The sequence below is a fragment of the Ursus maritimus genome, unplaced genomic scaffold (genome assembly GCF_017311325.1).
Source record: "Ursus maritimus isolate PB19 unplaced genomic scaffold, ASM1731132v1 scaffold_8, whole genome shotgun sequence".
In the NCBI taxonomy this organism is placed as follows: Eukaryota; Metazoa; Chordata; class Mammalia; order Carnivora; family Ursidae; genus Ursus; species Ursus maritimus.
The window spans coordinates 63,273,232-63,285,506 of NW_024426996.1; the positions used below are offsets into that span (position 1 = coordinate 63,273,232).

Here is a 12,275-nt window from a genome sequence, read left to right on the forward strand (position 1 = left end):
TGGGTAATTCTCCTTTCTGGATTACTTAGTTTATTCTTAATAATGATTTTCCTTTTTAATTAGATAATATACCTTTATGGATGATTCATATCCCTTCTTTTTCCCCTCCCTCCAACTTTGTAGATCATGAATCGGTTCAGTGGTGTTATGACAACTTCATTAACTACAGGTCCCTGATGTCAGCTGATAATGTACGCCAGCAGCTATCACGGATTATGGACAGATTTAATTTGCCTCGTCGAAGTACTGACTTTACAAGCAGGGACTATTATATTAATATAAGAAAAGCTTTGGTTACTGGGTATTTTATGCAGGTATGTGGATAATACATGCATGCGTAATTAAATGTTTACATCATATTGTTTGCTTTCCTGTAACAACCCTTTGAATCTACTTAAACAAGTTAAAGAATGCCTCTGAATATTGATTTTAAATGTTACGTCCAGATTCTCAAGAAATTTTATGTGTCTAATGAGTAATAGATGAACTCGTTAAATGATGAAGTTAGTAATCCAGTTATGTAGAAATCAATTTGGAATTACTTTTTAATTAAAAGAGTCTTTTGTATACCAAATGATGTGTTGGCCATTTTCGGGTAGGATTAACAGCTATTTCTTCCATGTAAATTTCAATTCTTGGCTTTTGATAAATGTATCGAAAAGTGTGAATCTGCATAACTGGAGATGCAGGATTATAAACTCTGCCGAAACAGGGCAGTTGTCTGAGTGGGTCCAAAAGTACAGTTCAGTTTCCTCCTTATGTAGAAACTAAAGGCTCCGAAAATCAAATATTCGGACAACTGTAGAGTGATCATTGATATTTATAACTGAGACACTTGGAGGCTGCAAAAGCCAAAAATGTCTTTTAAGTGATAACGATGAAAAATAATTTAAAATGTTTCGTTTAGTTTTAAGTGTGTTATGGTGGGGACTGTACTAACTGAAGTACAGCTTGTCAGGTAAACATAGTGAACATTTGTTTTAAGGGATTTTAAACAAATTATGTTTAAAAACTCATTCTCTGGTGGTAAAATTGAAAACAGATCAATCCATTACTTGGAATTAGATTGATTTTAATTATCCCTTCTATCTCCTGCTTGTTTTTTCATTCTCTATTTTGGCTGTGTCTGTTAAGCAAGATGTGGCCTGCCTTTAAGGCCAGGTGAGCTGAATAAATAGAATGGACCCAAATGCACAAAATCAAAATAAGAATTGATTGGTGCATAGTCTGTAGTTGAAATCATAGTAACAGTAAGAATTTTTATTGTGGCATCTTACGTAAGATCCCATGCACATTAGAATTAGGAAAATAATAGAGCTAGGTATGAAAATTCATTCTTTAGACACTTTATTCTTAATATCTGTTTAGTGTGTACCAGTACACAGTGGCTTCTTTTTGACATATTCTTAATTTTGCATAGTTCAAAAAAGATTGACAAAGCCATATTCAAACATTATGGATTTCTACTTCTCTGAAGATTAAACTTTGTTAGAAACAGGGCATGCAGTGTAGTACCTGGCTCCTAGTAGGTGCTTAGTAATTATTTGTTGAAGGAAATTGAGTTCATTTTCTGTTATTTATTAATAATTACTCATTTCTCTCATTCACACACATTCTTCATATTACTGTAGTTCTAGAATTGGAAAAGGCATATCATCATCTGTTTCAGTGTTTGCTAATCCAGTATTAGATAAGTTCCACCAGTTGATGTGTTTGATTATAGATAGAAGAAATGGGGGCAAAAAGCACGTGCACCTTTGTCCACTCCATTCTTTTTCTTATAGTCTTTTCTTTGTAGACTACCTTTTGCTTTGTTTTTCCATCTTAATCGTGAATGTTCTAGTAGTTGTTCATCTAATACACAGTTGCCACCTGGCAGTAGAGAACCTACTCCAGATAGTTGAAGGCAGGAAGGACCAGATAGTGTATATATAAGGCTCTGTGGGCCCATTAGGTCACTGTTGAAACTGCTTAGATCTGTCTGCCTTCGTGGTACAGATGTGGCCGTGGGCAAATGGGCATCCCTGTGTTCCAGTGGAACTTTACTTATGGACCCTGAAATTTGAATTATGTGATTTTCACTCGTCACCAAGTATTCTTCTTTTGTTCCCCCCCACCCCCCATTCTTTAAAGATGTATGAACCATTTTTGGCTGACAGGCCTTAACAATTGCAGGCAGTGAGTTTGCTGATCCCTGCTTTTATCAGGCAGTGATAAATAAGTGTAGCCATCAAATAAAAAGCAGAAGATGAGGCCTGCCTGTTCTCATTATATAGGTAGCTTTACACTACTTTTGCTTTATAACTAGCACTTCAAAGGCATTGTTTTAATTTACTGGATTTTGGTTTCAGGTGGCACATTTAGAACGAACAGGGCATTACTTAACTGTGAAAGATAACCAGGTGGTTCAGTTGCATCCCTCTACTGTCCTTGACCACAAGCCTGAATGGGTGCTTTATAATGAGTTTGTTCTTACGACAAAGAATTACATCCGGACGTGTACAGATATCAAGCCAGAATGGTAAGCACCACCCTTTGTTCTAATAGTTTTTTTTAGCATTTTTGCTCAGAATGGAATTTGGCTTTGTTGCACTAGTCCTATCCTGGAACTTAATGTTCTTTCTCATCAGCTCAGGATATCTGCTCCAGTGTTTGGGTATGGGGCTTCGACCTGATGGTATGGTTGATCTCTTAGAATCTTTGCTTTGCTTAGAGGACAGTGGGGTTGTTGGTATGGGCATGGGCAGGATTTGAAGCCAAACGTAAAATTACAGTTTTCGAGCATCAGAAGTGTCTTTGGAGCTATTATTCTCTTGTTGTTCTGATCAACTCAAGTTTCATAGTACTGTACTAGAAACAGTCTTCAGCTCTGAGCTGTTTATATGATGCTTTAGAAAGTTAAGCAAACATAAAAACTACACATCTCGTATCTAAGCACATTTGATTTACACATTGTTATTGGAACGGACTGTGCTATTTTAAGCAAAATTACGACCCCTCCTCTTTTGTGTGTCTGGTTTTTTGTGTTGGTTGGTTGGTTGGTTTGCCAGAATCCATTCTGTGACTTCTGAAAGGAGACGTAAGCCAAGAATGGTGGGGCTGAAAGCACTTTTTTTAGTTGATGTCACTTGCTAGATATTGTGAGGCTTCGTTCCTACACAGGTTTATGACTTCTGACACTTGTGTAGGACATTACCATTTTATCTATTTAAGATAAATAGAGAAAAAATTGTTGAGAAAAAATTGTATGGCTAAACATTAAAAAAGATTCAGTCAAGTGAATGCTTTGGGGTATAGATCTATATTTATGGTTATTAAACTTCGAAAATGAGAAGATCCAATCATTTGAATACAGAGATGTTTCTCATCTAGAACCTGTGTCGCTATCACCTTGGAGAGCTCGGTCAAAACAGTGTCCTAGGCTGAAGAATTAATAGCCTTATTTTATTTTATTTATTTTATTTATTTTTTTTGAAGATTTTATTTATTTATTTGACAGAGATAGAGAGAGGGAACACAAGCAGGGGGAGTGGGAGAGGAAGAAGCAGGCTCATAGTGGAGGAGCCTGATGTGGGGCTCGATCCCACAACGCTGGGATCACGCCCTGAGCCGAAGGCAGACGCTTAACCGCTGTGCCACCCAGGCGCCCCAATAGCCTTATTTTAATATCTTTATAGTAATGTAAAAAAAGGTTTTTAAAAGGATTTGTCTTGAGGTTTTGTGAGTTTTTTTTAAGTTATGCAAAGTCCAACATCAGAAAATTTATAGCTTACAAAAGTAGTGCACTTCTAAAACTAGTGTTTGTATGGATTAGGCGTTTGCAGTTGTAATGTTGACTTGCATTAGATTTGCCTTTGTTCATCAGTATTATTAATGAGTAATTCCTATCCTATTAGCAATTCCAGTCTTTAATTAAATGTTAATTTGGTAATTTTTCCCCCCCTTCTGGACAGGTTGGTGAAAATTGCCCCTCAATATTATGACATGAGCAATTTCCCACAGTGTGAAGCAAAGAGACAGTTGGACCGCATCATTGCCAAACTTCAATCCAAGGAATATTCACAGTACTGAATTCAGTGCTTAGAACTGAAGTTATTCAGAGGACAGCTTTAAAAGATGAATGAACTCAAAAGTTCAAGTTGTGCTCTTCACGTTGGTTCAATAATGGCCTTTATTTGAAAGCTTTTTAATTTTTCTTTACAGTAAATATTCCATTCTGATTTCATAAATTAAACATTTATGCCTCCCTTTTGTGTTGACACTGTAGCTCATACTGGAAAAGTCGATCAATGTTTTGCAGTTTATTGAAAGTAGTTCTATATATAACAATGTTATAAGCATTTCTTTAGAAATGGTTGAAAATGCTTCTAAAATGTGATTATCGACCATGGTATGCATGATCGTTGTAATTGTTGACATTCCTTTTAGAAGTTGTGAAATGTTACAACTTGTGCTTATGTAGACACAATCTTCTGTCTCAGTACAGAGGCACTGACTTCAATAAAGTCTATTTATACTAATTTCAGCCAAAGCACTTTGATATCTTTGTTCTAGTCTCTCTAAGTATGGCTTCTTCTCTTCTCAAATGTGGGGCTTTTCTTCTTTTTTAATTGTAAGTATACTATGATTACATATTTAGCATCTTCCACAAAGGCTACTACTCCTTAGATAAAATAGTCATTAAAACAATATTTTTAGGAAGATAGCATGCACTTTGTTAGGTTAATCTGGGTGTGATCTAATGGGATAAAAATATATAGTTTTCATTCAAAATTGGATCTTGAAGGACAGAATAATGAAAGAATAGCTTTCTCTCCATCTTAGTTTATTTCATAGGGCTGATTTGTTACCACATTTTTAGCAGATCTTTTTATTTTACTTAGAGAAACCTTCTTAAATACCTTACCCTCTGAAACAAATCTTTGTTTATATTAAATAAATGGTAGGGAATGATGTTATATTGTAGATCTTTAGTCAGTTTTACCGAAGTCTCAGAGTTGGGTATTTTATGTAGTGTACAGAGTGATTAGCCAAGTCTGTTAAAATGTGAACTTGACTTTCTGTTTCCTTTAGCAGGTAGTAGACAAGTTAAAAACCCTTTTTTAACAGCAAATGAGGTGTTTGGTGTGACCCTTCAGCGGGCTTGTAATAAATCAGTTCCTTTCACTTGAAAAATAAATACTGTACTTCTTAATTTCTGGACTCCCTTTTTCTCCGCCCCCCTTACAAATATTTAAATGTTAAAAAATTTATAGGTGTGTTTAGTTGGAATTTAAATATGTTTTGTAGCATATATCTTATGTGGTTTAAGGGAGTTGGGCAAATTAGAATTTTTCAGGTATACTTTTTAGTATACAGGTAGCTGTTATTTAATGATGCTGGTGGCTTAAGAGTTAATACACTTCTCTAAGTGACTAATGTTATTCCCATGGGATGATTTACATGGTGAAATAATATTTTAGGTTGCATTTAAATTGAGTAAAAATTTTTTCTACTTTAAGTATCGGCAAATTATCTGCTAGAATTTTTTTAGATTATGTTAAAGTCTAGGCACTTGGTCAGATTGTTTCCCCTAAACAGGCAGCTTTTGCCAAAGTATTATGTTGCATTTTTTTCCAGTTGCATATTTTTATAATCTGACCATCTATCTAGTTTTAAATAGATCTCAGTGTACCGTATGTGTTGTTTAACCTCGTGCTTTTTAAAATTGGACCATTAGGTTTTCTGAAAGACTTGACTTGTAGAACTCTGATGGAAAGAAGGATGTTTGGCATTTGGCATAGTTTCTAGGAACAGCAAGTATTCTTTCCATCTTGTAAGTGATGAGTGTGCGCTGGGAGTGGCCATGGAAACAGTAGGGCGAGCTGAGCTCTTTCCTTCCCTGTCATCACACCCACCCCACCGTTGAGTTTTGCAAGGCTCGCCACATCTGACCAAAGCTTTGAGTCTTAAGCATTGATGTTATCGGCAAAGGTATGGCTTGTAAAATTTGTGTCCTCTAACCCCTTCATTATAGGTTTGGCAGCAGAATACAAAAGTGGTTACAATTTCCCTTGTTTGCATGGGTGGTTAAAACTATCAAATCAATCCTCAGTGGTACTGTCGAATAAGAAAATTAAATTTAAAATTTTTTCCATAATATTCAGAAAATCTTATTTGAAGATTTTTCTGAAGAGGTCTCGCCTCTCAGAATAGTAGAGCTGCTTTTTGTTGTGAATGTAGCATTAGAAAGGAAGGTCTTTTGACTACAAGTTGAGGAAATGAACACAACTTGGAGGAGTAGGACAGGATAAAATATACCCTACAGTCAACCCGCTAATTCCACAAAGCAAAAAACATATGACTTAGTCCTAGAATTTCAGGTTTATAAGGGAACACAAACACCTTGAGATTCTCTTCTGAATAATTTTAATGGCCATCCCCTCTGCTCAGATACTTTAAAGAAAACCATTACTTTCAAAGACATCTTAATAGTTCTGCTAGAAATGCTGAGCTAAAATTTCTTTCTCTGTGACTGTTTCTAATTCTTGCTTCTAGAGCAAAGTTAGTTAAATAAGGATGTTTGTTTTACTGCACGATGCTACTTAGATATTTAACTGTCCTCTTCCTTTCCTCTGATTTAGGCTGAATAGCCTGTTTTCCCATGACCCTTCTCTTCAGTACGGTTTCTAGATATCCTGAACATCCTGATTAACGTCTGCTAGCTATTCTCTGGGTTGTAGTCAGTAGTGTGCTCTCAACTGGGCAGAGTGTGGCGGAACTTGTATTTCTCAGGGGACCAGACGTGACACCACTTCTGTTAACGCCGCTTATGATTACATGAACCTTTCAAACATCCACAGCGCACTTTTGGCTCCTGTTAATCTTAGCGTAAATTTAAGGCGTCCAATTATTATGTGATAGTTTTGGATGTGACTGAGGGCTGGGAAAAGACCCTCACAGACCGTGGACAGTGTTCATCTTCAGAGACCTCGCTCCACGCTCTTAAATGCATCTCTGTATCGCTCATTAAATAACATTGAAAAGATTACAGAAATAAGAACAATTGCTTCCTAAAGAATTGGGATAGGACTATCTCAAGCACATGTTTTCTAATAGTTCTAGAATTCTTGTAGTGTGAAACTAACCTACGCATTGTTTCAAATGCAGTTTTTATCAATACTGAATTTAAAAGTAAAGTTGACAGATTTGGTATGTACATAATAAACAGTGATTTGAATTTTATAATTTCTTTTTATGTTAGAGAAAGTAGGGGAGGAATTGTGTTCCCGGGCAGTTTTGGTGGTAGCTAGCTGGTACTGGACCTGTGGCCAAAATGGCCCCGTAGATAAACTGTTGCGTAGGCAGTCGGGCGGTACTGTGCATTGCCAGCGCAAACCTGTGTATCGAGACCTTGTTGCTGCGGTGACTTCTGATTCCTTCTGTTGGTATACACTGGCTAGATGTTGGGAGCTTTCCTGTTTCGCTTAACCGAATTCTCTAGCTCGGACTTGGAACTCGCTCATTTCGAGGGTGTCTGAGCCTCACCTAGCAAAAGCAGTTCTCTGTAGCCACCTCTGTCAGCAGTTGTGTTGCTGCGTGTAACCCTGGGAGTCGATTAGATTTGGCAAGTTTCTCAGATTTTTTGTTGTTGTTAATATGTGGGCTTCTTTTACTCTTGTTTTAAAAGATGCAATTTCTTTTAGAGTCTTCATTTGTAATTACAATAGGTCGTAGTAAATGGAACCCGATGGAGAACTCTCAAGTCATAAACTTGGGAAAACCACATTTAAATAACTTGGTTTTTTGTTGTTGAGTGAAAGGGTTTGGACGTGGAAAAAACTTGTGAAGCCTGCTTTTTACAAGAAGTTGCACCGTTAGGATGGAGATCAAGAAAGAGGAGACATTTTTAAAAGAAAGGAACTACCTTCACGTTTTTAGGCAAAATTTCAACTAACGTCTTGGGAGAGACTGGAGTTGAGGCCAAGCTTGGTGGTGTTAGCCTTGGGAATGAGAAAATTTCCTTAGATTAGGACAGTTAAGGGACCTCAGTTCAAATGGCCTCTTATGGAGGGTGCCAAGGGATCCAGTTCAGGCATGCGGGAGAGGAGTGTTGTGTGAATTTGACAGGGGATTCCTTCTCCTCAGGCTCCTCTCCTGTGGGCTCCAGCCCGGGAGTGATACACAGGGAGAAGGCTGTCCATCTTGAGTATGGCTAATGAAGGCATGGAGAAGAGTGGTGGCGTCTTTAAGATCTTTTTTTTTTTTTTTTTTTTTTTTTTAGGATTTTATTTATTTGACAGGGGGAGTGGGAGAGGGAGGGAGAGGCAGGCTTCCCGCTGAGCAGGGAGCCTGATGCGGGGCTTGATCCCAGGACCCCAGATCCCCGGGATCATGACCTGAGCTGAAGGCAGATGCCCAACAGCTGAGTCACCCAGGTGCCCCAAGTCTCTGAGATCTTGTCATTAAAAGAATCATTGAGGGGCGCCTGGGTGGCTCAGTTGGTTAAGCGTCCAATTCTTAGGTTTCGACTCAGGTCATGATCTCAGGGTCGTGAGATTGAGCCCTGTGTCGGGCTTCACGCTGAGCACCACATCTGCTTGGGATTCTTTCTCTCTCTATCCCTTATGTTTGTGTGTGCTGCGTGTCCTCTTTCTGTCAAATAAATCTTTATTTAAAAAAAACTAAAAGAGTCGTTGATAGCTGTCCCTATAAACTCATCTAGTATCCGTGAATTTTCTTCATGCCTTGTGCTTCTGTGATGTTTGGTTAGTAGCGTTGGTGAACATTGTATACACAGTACTAGTTGTGATGTCTTTGCTGAGAAGTATCTTTGCTTCAGCTTATATATTTGTTTTTCATATAATTGTTAGGCAATTGAAATTTTGTCTACCCAAATTTGAGAAATGATCAGAGTGAAATGTGGCATGCTCTCAATTTGAGGGAGTGACTTATTTTAAAATCCTTAATAAGAATTTATTTTAATGCTCACAGAGGTATGTGTTGTTTTATTTTAGATTATATAAAGAAGTGGAATCACTGAGGTTAGGTGGTGGGGAATATTTCAGCTTTATGGCACTAGCTCTATTTAGTGCCTTATCAGAGAACCTAGTCTTTGATTCACAGGGAGGCTTTACCTACCAGTGCTAACATTCTTTAAAAGGGAAACATTTTAATTTTTAAGGAATGATAAACCCATGCAGTAAATTGTAACAAATGATTGGAATGTCACCTCTGGGTTGTGATAATGTATGTATGACATCGCTTTAGTATATTTGCTCTTAGTTGTACAGTCTCAGTTCTCCTTGATACAAAAACATACAGACTATTTTGTAAAAGAACTTAAAAATTGTTAAAGCTTTATATTTGGCTGTTTTGTGTAATCATTACTTCCCCAAATTAATTATATTAATGAATTTTTTGTAATTTAATATAGTTTGTTTTATTATTTACATTTTTACATTTAAGAGGGGGCTGGACTGATAATGTTGAAGGTATTTTTTAAGCTTTAAATGTCTGCACTTAATTCTGGAACATTTAATTACCTTAGAGAAACATAGCACTTTGTACAAAAAGTAATAGCGACTGCTTTAGAGTTGTCCTCTTTAAGTAGTGTTAGGATCAGGACCTCCTCATGTCAGTTTTGGTTCAAGGTATTTTGTTTGATGGGTAAGAACACATTTCCCCATTTTTGTTTTATTAGTATGGAGAAATGTAATATTGGGTATCTTTTAATGTAGAGGACTTTGACACGAATTGATGGCTCTTGGATAGTTGTGGTCATGTTTTCACCAGGAAACAATAAGGTAGACTGAAGGCAGTAGAAATGATCAGTCATGTGGAGGAAAAGAGGAAGCAGTCAATAGCAACTTTTAAAATAGTTTATAGGAACTCTTTAGAGTCCTTTATCAGAACTGAACTGTATAACTCTGTGGTATGTTGTGTTATTTCCATTTTTTTTAATTAATTTTTTTTTAAAGGAGAACTGAGTTCCAAGGTCATGTGGTCACATACCAGCAGAACTAGCTATTCCTCATTTTACCTGAGGGCCCCTGTACTAAATGTGTTTTCCCTGAGCTGTCAGCAGGGAGCTGGGATATGTAAAGCTTGGTTGGAGTCCTTGATTGGCTGCATGGTCTTGGGATTGTGGTGCTTACCAATAAGTTTAGAACATTTTCCACAATATGTAGTGGGCACATTTGTGACCAAGGTGGGTTTAGTTTTCCATTTTGGTTGAATGTTCATAAGAAAATGGAAAGGGAACTTTACTGTATCCCTGCTCCTCCCCTTCCTTGGGTGGTGCTGTAAGGGTCTGAGGAGGACACCTGTTTTCACCTACTTGTTCATCACACTGTGGATTTGCAGTGCAGCCCTTTCTTGGTTGTGTTTTTAGAATGGCTCAGCGAACATAATCTGAAGTCTGAAGTCAGCATAATCCAGAAGTCACTTGTTTGGTTTGGGGATTAGAAATATTTCCAAACCAAAGTGAATTCCGTTTATTTCCTCCTTTTATTCACACTAAATTGCTTTTCCCATGACTTGGAGCCATTGTGAGGATAGATCATCTTTCCCACTTCCGTACTTTCAGTCTGAGTATTTGAGGTGGTTCTTACTCTGCTGGGCAGTGAGTTCCTGAAGAGCTGGGGCTATGTCGCATGTCTCTGTGTCTCTCGTACCTACTAACCCTGGGCCTCGGATGCAGTAACTTTTCAGCAGGTATTTTAAAAATACAACTGCTGTGGCTTTCGTATGTTGGGTTTTTTATATCATTGTTCCCTTCTTACTGGTAGTGGTAGAACTTAAAACTCCCTACTGTTTTTTACCCATTAGGCTAAAAACCAGATTGCTCCAAGGGTATGCAGTGAAATGGGGCAAGAATGTGATGTAATGAACTTTTGTAAACAGAACGATCAGATTTTATTTTATTTTTTATTTTTATTTTTTCATTTTCTAGTCAGGTTTGAAAACCCATCTCTGCCCTTTTCAGGCAGTGAGATTGTGGATTTGTGACTTACCTCACCTGCTTCCTCATTTGTAAGGGGTGGCTTGATTATAATACTTTGCCCAAAGGGTAGGTTCACTAAATGAAATAAAATATAACATCTGGTCCAGTGGATGCCCATAATTGACAGCTTTTCCTGTCTCGCTGTCAAAAATACGATTTTAAATAGGTATTTTGTGAGACCTTAGTAAAGCTTCATTCTTTTACATAGAACTTGAAATAATTATTGTGACCTCCTTCAGAGATCTGTCTTGCTTACTCCCTGACTCCTAGAATTCTTAAGGTCACTTGGAAAGAGATTGCCCTGTATAAACATTGATACTGCTGTGACCAAGACAAGCAGATCTGATAACCTGAATGTTTTCCCTCCTTGATTACATGCTTAGGGGAGGCTTGTAGGGAAGTATCCAGAAAGAATGTATTGAAAGGAATCACAAGCTTTTTATGGATAATCCACATTGTATTTATGAATTGACAGAGCGTAGCATCTCTGACAGTACTTATAGATACTGAGTTTTAATCTCTTGAAGTCATTATTTCATTACAAATAAATGATCGAAGTATTGGTCTACAAGGTGAACTTGGCATCATGCACTCTCTAAGCATCTAGTTTAAGTTTCCAGGGGGAAGGTCTTCCTTGTTTGGGCCTTCTTTTGTAGTCTGATGACAAGGGTTTGGGCACCACTAGGCAGACAGGAGAGCTGGTGTTCAGACTTAAAGAATTTGGCATAAACATTTATTTTCTTGTGTAGCATTTTTTTCAGTCTCATAAAGGAAGAAGGGAAAAAATAAAACTTAAATGGCATAAGTAAGGAAATTAGTTTGTTATATACTTAATACTAAAAATACTGATAGCTTTTAATACTGATAGCTTTTGTGTAGGTAGTTGTAGAGAATTACTTTTTCAAAATTCATTTACTTTATGAAAGGGAATATTAGGTGTTTTTGCTGAACTCACTAGCAAATATAAACACCATCGATCATATGTTCATATTATTATTATTAAGTTATATCTGAACAATACAAAGACTAATAGTGAGCTAAAAGTTTTCGAAGGCCATGGGATTTTCCACAGAATTTCTAGGCCTGCTAGATTTATCTTTTTAAGTTATTGTTCAAAGTTTCGCTCCCTATTAAAAAAATAGAAAGCTTAGGGAAACAGATAAGTGGCAGTTTATCACTTCCCAGGGCCCTATCCCTCTTTTATTTCCAAGTCATTATCTAGTTTTTGAATATGGCATTGCCACCTTGACTTTTTTTTTTTTTTTTTTTTTTTTTTTTTTTTTTTTTTTTT

At 37.0% G+C, this 12,275-nt stretch overlaps 1 protein-coding gene across 1 annotated transcript in view; it reads left to right on the forward strand.

Annotated features, from left to right (window-relative positions):
- DHX15 (DEAH-box helicase 15) overlaps positions 1-4,525 on the forward strand; it is a 58,699-nt gene extending 54,174 nt beyond the window's left edge. Inside the window, exons 12-14 of the mRNA XM_040625115.1 lie at positions 124-314; positions 2,352-2,521; positions 3,954-4,525. Of these exons, the coding sequence (XP_040481049.1) occupies positions 124-314; positions 2,352-2,521; positions 3,954-4,071 (479 nt within the window). The 3' untranslated portion in view covers positions 4,072-4,525. The remainder of the gene's footprint in view (positions 1-123; positions 315-2,351; positions 2,522-3,953) is intronic.
- Positions 4,526-12,275: the final 7,750 nt, after the last annotated feature.